At 46.3% G+C, this 7,166-nt stretch overlaps 1 protein-coding gene across 4 annotated transcripts in view; it reads right to left on the bottom strand.

Moving 5' to 3' along the window:
* Positions 1 to 301: 301 nt before the first annotated feature.
* The window catches only part of CYRIA (CYFIP related Rac1 interactor A), a 93,522-nt gene continuing 86,657 nt past the window's right edge, over positions 302 to 7,166 (bottom strand). For all 4 annotated transcript variants that reach the window (XM_072938176.1, XM_072938177.1, XM_072938178.1 and 1 more), the window contains 3 exons: positions 6,342 to 6,468; positions 2,724 to 2,794; positions 302 to 665 (listed from right to left, as the gene is read on the bottom strand). In XM_072938176.1, the coding sequence (XP_072794277.1) occupies positions 602 to 665; positions 2,724 to 2,794; positions 6,342 to 6,468 (262 nt within the window). In that variant the 3' untranslated portion in view covers positions 302 to 601. The remainder of the gene's footprint in view (positions 666 to 2,723; positions 2,795 to 6,341; positions 6,469 to 7,166) is intronic.

Below are 7,166 nucleotides of genomic sequence, written 5' to 3'. Positions count from 1 at the left end.
GAGCGCTAGAGGGCAGAAATCGAAGCAGAAAGAGAAGATGCTGATAAGTAAACTTATGTGCAAACGGAAAAGTTGCACGTGTGCTGTGCGGCCTGAGGAAAGAGAGGGGGCCGTGCTGAATTCCAGACTCGTGGGTTGGGGTCTCCATGTGCATTTTTCTTTCCTTGGATCCCTCTCTCTCCCTGTCAGGATAACAGCTGTGTTTCCTGTAGCTGAGCTGACACAGGAAATCAAAGATTTTGTCTTTCTATAGCTATACCTCCCAGTGAGGTTACACATCTAGAATTAAAACCCAACAGCAAACTATTAGGAATTTCTGATTGTTACAGGTGTAAAGAAATTCAGTAGCAAAGATCAGCGTCTCCAAATTTTGCCTTCGGAGAAGGGGACTTTGTTGTCGACATCAAAGGTAAGGCTCGCCAGTCAATTTATGCTCTGCTGGGTTGAGTCAGTCAGGATACAGATTAAGGTCCATATATTTCAGTGACAAGAAGGAAACGGTTATGTAAATACACGAGTATTAACATCAATCTGTATTAAATTATGTAAACATATACATCTTCTGAGGTCAGTACAAAGATCCTCTTCTCTGAGCAAAGCTTTACTGCAGCATTGCTCGAATCTGTTTGGAAGTCGATTCATCATTCAAGTGTTTTGTAGTGAACCTGGATGGAGAGAAAATGATGGGGGTCAGTGTGCAAACCACGCTCTGTGAAAGCTTCGACGATAATGACTCACCAGCCTATCTTTACGTTGGGAGACACAACTGATATTTAGAAACCAAACTCGGCCTTGGTCTTTTAGATGAAGAGCGACACTTCACTGCCCAGAGTGCGCCCAGAGCACTCTCAGGTTTAATATCTGATCCTTCCTTCCAAAGGAATTTTATATTGTGGTTATTAGACAAGTAGATCTTCTATATAATCAAATAATCATGCAGAGAGATACAAGCAATCTCACTGTCCCGGGGAGTAGACTGCACGGGCTTCAGTGCAGGATCTAGGTTGGCTACCCCTGCGGGGTGTTAAAATATGGATTTGCATATAACACATTACCCAACACTTAAAAAATTCATGGTTTTCTACTTTGATGGGGATGCTCGTCCTCACTGTCACCACAAGGGGGCGCAAAGGCAGGTCCACATGAGGAAAAAGCAGTGTAATTTGTATCCTCACATGAACTGGTGTAAAATAGTTTGTGAAAAGGAAGGAAAGGAGAATTAGCTTGTCGTAAAATCTTGACCTTGTCCTAGGCACTCCGTGGAAGTTTTTATTTCACTCACACTAACTTTTTACAGAACAGGTTACTGCCTCCATTTTACGGATGAGAAAACTGAGATTCAGAGACATTCAATGACCCATTCCAGATGACAAATATGACGGTGCATGATTTGTAAACAATTTGTGATTTCTGATTTGGATTCAGGTCTGGCTCTACTCCTTCATCACTAGGCCTCCCGAGAGACACAAAAGGCCAAGACTCAGACAGAACTCATAGCCCATCACAGTGCCCTGCGTTCGAAGCCTTGCTTGACTGAATGAAGCTAGAAAGTTTAAAAAAAAAAAATCAGACGCCAAAGTCTTCTTACTGAGCATGGAAAGCCAGCCTTCCGTGAAATGGGCTCCAAGGGAGAAAACCTTGGTTCACCCGCAGAATCTGGAAGGCTCTCGGATGAAAACCACATCTGTTCTGAAGAGTGAGGACTTAGCACCTCCACAAACAGGATCAACCTCAGAGCTTAGTTTATTCATTTCATGGGTGCCTCAGTTTCTTTTTTCACTGAATGGGAAAATAGATCTCAGCGCTCTGGCTTGTGATAACTAAACGGGACGGCATGACGGGAAATGAAATACACACACGTGGGGGGTTAGTGCTCCGTTCCACTCACACTTACTGAACATTTACTAAATGCACAATGCGGAGCAGAACGGAGGGAAATCGAAGATGAGTAGGACAGCAGGGACCATAAACTTTCCAGACTGTGATCCAGATTGGCACGAGTCAACAAGCTCCTGTAGATGGGTCACAGCTGAAAAATAAGACCCCCGCCCCCGAGGTGGATTAGGCACGTGTCCTGGGGAAGAGAGCAGGTGCTGGGGCATCACTCATTGGCAGCGAGGGGCTATAAGGGGCACTGGCCAAACACAGGGACATCCAGGTGGTGGAGAGCAGGGTTCTCGGTTCTGGCAGCTGCGCATACGAATCGCCCTGGGACCTTCAGAACAAACACGCAAGAACAAAATGGATGCCTGAGTCCCTACCTCAGAGATTCGAATTCATTTGCTCTGGATTGGCCCTGAGTATCAGTGCTTTCAAAAGCCGCCCACATAATTCTCACGTACAGCTGGTCTGGGGGCCATGGGCGCAGGGGGAAGTGAGACCCAGGGAGCTTCTGCTTCTGACAGGTCCTTGCTAACCACAGAGCAGCGTGGCCGGGAGGTAGGCCCTCGACCTGCAGGGCCGCCCCGGCCTGGGTTTAGGTCCTAGCTCAGCCATCTGCTGGGAGGCTTTTGGCAAGTTAGTTAACTTCTCTAAATTTTGGTTTCTTCCATCTGTAAAAAGGGGATGATAAAAACGGTGCTGACCTCAATAGGGTGCTGGGAAGATTAAATGTGTTAACAGATGTAAGGGGTTAAGCCTGGTGTTCTGGCCCTCGGATCCCAACAGCATCTGAATTTGCAGTGGATCTGAAGGGTTGGCTGCCCCGCAGGGCTGAGGCTCACCTGAGGGCGTTCAGTAGCCCCTCCACACTGTCCGGGGCCTGTTCCTTCAAAACCTTGATGCAGCCTTTCATCTAGGAGGAAAAAGCACAACATTTCGTTAATATCCTAGTAATTCTGTCCATCATGATATCTGTCCATAATAATATCACATTATTTCTGCCCATGGAAATCAAACACAGACATGACCCACAGACCTTCCTACTTCCTCGGGCCAGTGAGTTGCTTCTCTGGGCTTCTAGAAGGTTCTGTGTCAGTTTTCATATTATACTGCCATTGAACATTGTATGTGTCTGGCATTTGGGGACAAAGACTTGGGGCTTTGATCTTCTTGTCTGGGACTCCAGAGCCAAGGGCAGAGCTCTTCCTCCAGCCTGTGCTCAGTTGAGAATCACTGGATGAATTACAAACCTGCTCATTTTAAGCCATCCCTCTGCCCAGAATGCTCTTCCTCCTTCAGCTGTTTGACTGGCAGACCCTTAACAATTTTCTTAGCACTCAGCTGAAGATCACCAACCCCAGGAAGCCTCTTCTGACCTCATTACCTTAACCAGGTAGAAGTAACCAGCACCTCTTTTTATTCCCAGTAGCATGCTGGCATTTCTCAGAGAACCTTAAGGATTTTGTTCCCGGACGAAGTTGCCTCCCTCATTAGACCAGCAGAGGGCCGGTAAAGGACAGTGGTTAGGAATGCGAACCACGTAGACACAGGAAGCCTGGGTTTCACCCATCCTTCCTTGTTTAGTATCTTCATGAACCTAGGCAAATTTTCTTAGTTTTCTGTGCCCTTGTGATATAATTTATTCGTAATTTGGGAAATTCATGAAAACTAAATTTATACAGATCACATTATATTACGCACATTCTGGAATTATTATTATTTTTATTTTTGCAAAGGAAAAATCTTTCTGAGAAGAATACACTCGCTCACTTGAAGCTCAGATGTTCATGTACTGATTCAAAATACTGTACTAAGGGTCTCTTTTGTAATGGTCATTTATAAAGATTTTCTCTGGGTATACTTCTGGTATGTGGACATTTTTTTCCTAAAGTCCCGAAAAGCCCTTTAGATTGATGGAAGCGGCCAGAAGCACGGGGCTGAGAATCATCTGGGGGCAGGTCTAGGCTCATCAAAAAAGAATGTCGTAGTCAATCAGAGACGCCTGCCATGGGTGCAGGACGGGATCAAGCTCAGGATGAGGAGACCTGGTCCCTCTCCCAGAAGAGCTCATGGTCTAGTGGGAGAAGAGAGGTACATGGTTCATTAGGAGGTGGGGTCTGGAATTCTGGGTGAGGCTTGGGCTGGGGACGGGGGTTAAGGAGTAATTCTGCAGTGGACCATCTGATACAATTTTAAGGAAATCAGTTGCAAACGCCATGTCACTCCAGCCTGCTTTCCTGGCACCCCTGACTAGCATCGGTTCTCTAAATGACACGGATCCCTCAGGGCTTCCACGACTTTGCTCTGATGATACCTGCCCCCACCCCACCAACCCCCACCTGCCTGCAGTACTCTTCCTCATCTCTGCCCATGCGGTAGAATCCTACCCCTTCTTCAAGGTCCACCTCGAACATCACCCTCTGTCCCTGCCTCTACACAGAGCTTCTCCCTCAGCCCGGTTTCCGGGGCTCCCGCGCCTCCATCGTGCACTCCTGAACACGTTCTCTGTAAGAGCAGGTGACGGTACCTGTTTCAGGGCCTCACAGATAAATATTTGTTTTTTTTCCATAGCTGATACCCTAAGGATTTATAAACCAAGTGCCTGTGACTCCTGGCTTAGAAGCAGACTGGTTCCTGGAAGAAGCCCCTTTATGTCCTCAAAGAAAATGGTCCATCAGACCACTGCCTGGTAGACCCGAAACCTTCTTAGATACGTGCAAACTTTGAGATGAACAAACCTTTCTTAGTGAGACCTGTGTGAACAGACTTCATCAAGACTGCGTACGGTTAGATCTAATATGATATAATGCTTAGGGCCTCAGCAGAAAGACTGCAAATGACAAGCAAGGACCAGCTTTTTAAAGGTTTGGGCTAAGACGTACTTGTACGCAGTATATTTTTAATTACTGACTCTATGACAAGCTAACGAATGGCTGCGGTAAATGAGAATGTCCTGTGGAATGCCAGGTAATAAATTAGGTCTACATTCAGATGATATTCATGGGTTATTAATAAAGCTATTTATTCCCAATCTATAGCATAAAAATGTTTAAGCCTCACAAAGAATACAGTAAAAATATTGATTGGTGGGAAAAAACTTCCATAATAGACCATTATGCAAATTAAATACGTTTTAAAATTGCAATTAGAACAGGGTGCTAATTTGTTAAGTGCATACACACATTGGCACAAACATCTGTGTAACAAGAAGGGATGTCTAGATGCTGACATAATGACAGTGGTCATCTGTCCATGGTGAGGTCACCACGGATACACTTAATTTTCTGTATTTTGATTTCCTGTATTTTCTCCAAAACTTTATACTAAATATTTATTTTCTTGGCAAATAGAAGTAATTACATTAAAAATAATGATGCCTCTATGAAGAACTTTGATGAGCCAGGGAACCAGGACCTCAAAATGAGTAATCCAAGTTGCATTATTCATTGATACATTTTCTTGCTTTCATCAGACTCATGGCTCCGCTGAGCACATGGGCCTTCTGTCTGCACAGAACTAGAGCATCGGAGATGCGGCTCTGTGCGGATAAATGAGCATACAGTGTGTCATCCGAACTTAGCCGTGTCAGAGTAGGTTAGTACCGAGACATCCTATTCCGTACTAAATCAATGGCATACACTCCTGGGTGCTGTGGCAGGCCAATGCTGGGACGAGACAAGGACTGCTTTATCCCGCCATCAGCAGGAAGTCACCAGCACACCAGAATCATTTGTTTTCCAGTCATATTCATTCATTCAGCAACAGCTGTGGGGAGCATCTACTGAGCCCCATGCTCTACATGCTAAGGACACTGCCAGGCAAAGGAGCAGACATTGGGGTATAGATCCTGGTCTCTGCCCTTGTCAACAAACTCAGAGTCTGTGAGGGAGTCAGAAAATCCAAAACGGTAGGTGACTGTGGCCAGAGCAGAAGGAAGACTCTGACCCATGCAGGGCACAGGGGATGTGCTCCGAGAAGAGGCAACATTGGGGAGTGTCTTAAAGGAATCCACCCAGCAGAGAAGAGGCAGGGTACTCCTGGCAGGGGAAAGGGCTCAAGCCCCAGGACAAGAAAAGGCACTTGAATCGGGTGGAGCAACCTGCAGGGGCGATGGGAGAGGAAGTTGGAACGCTGTTCTATTCGATGCTTTTCACATCGAGACACATACAACATATAAAACCGTAGATTTCAGCAGCACTCTGGGTAAGTTGCACGGGCAGTGGCTGACTGTTCCCCTGCTCGGCTCCTCTACCTTCCTGCTGTGCTTGTGAGGTGGGACGTTTTGTTAGAAGCACATGAAAAAGCCTGGACTTGCTACGAGGAGAGCTGCCATGATGGGGCTTGTGTCTCAGAGAGCTCACTCAGAGGGTGATGGGGGGAGAGAGAGAGAGAGGAGCAAGGTTTATGTGGCGACATTCATGAGCTCTTGCTGGGAAAGCACATTTCACAGCTATTCTTACATCGATCTTGGAGGTCTTGCAGAAAGCTCCCACGGGGTGGACGTGGTCGTACAGGATGATGACCCCCACCATCACCCGCATGCAGAACATCAGCGTCTCTTCGCTGGTGAACCTGCTCCTGTACTCCCTGCAAGAGAGGAGAGACGGCACCGGCCGGCGTCACTTCCTGGCGCAGCACACTCCTCTCTGACTCCACAACTGGCTACTTGAGACTCCTCCGATCCTCTCCTGAGAACCATCCCAGGCCCGCAACAACCAGGTGAATATGCTCTTAAATTCCCCCTGAATCTGTCCCAACCAGTGTGAAAGCAGGGAAAATGAGAGGGCGGTAAATTCTCTTCTCTTCTGTCCTTCAGCAAGCCAGCTCATCCTGAACGTGACTCCCCCGCCCATCAATCTTGAATATTTTATAGCAGGTCTCTCTGGCTGTCTTAGATTCTAGAGAGTAATGGCTTCATTATGGAGAAAAAGAATCCAGCTCATTTCTATAGAGCAGCTCCTGGGTCTCCAGCCAGGGTAACTTTCTTTGTTAAGATCCAGGCTGCAGATGGAATTAGTGGGCAAAGGTACCTAAAATTCATTGGGCTGCGGGTATCTGCGGGGTCTAACTTTTGTTCACTTACCTTGACAGGGTTGCCAATGATTCTGATAATTCAGGCCAGTTCTAGGGGCTTTCTTAACCTCTACTTCATTGTGAATTGGCCCCACAATGATGATTACTATTTCTGTTTCGGAGTAAATCTTAACTTTGATATAAGGGAAATAGTTGAAATTAACACCATCTCATCTTATATTTGAACTGAGGCACTTTATGAGGCATTTTAT

Source organism: Vicugna pacos, chromosome 15, assembly GCF_048564905.1.
Source record: "Vicugna pacos chromosome 15, VicPac4, whole genome shotgun sequence".
Lineage (NCBI taxonomy): Eukaryota > Metazoa > Chordata > Mammalia > Artiodactyla > Camelidae > Vicugna > Vicugna pacos.
This window is presented reverse-complemented; position numbering and strand designations above follow the sequence as displayed.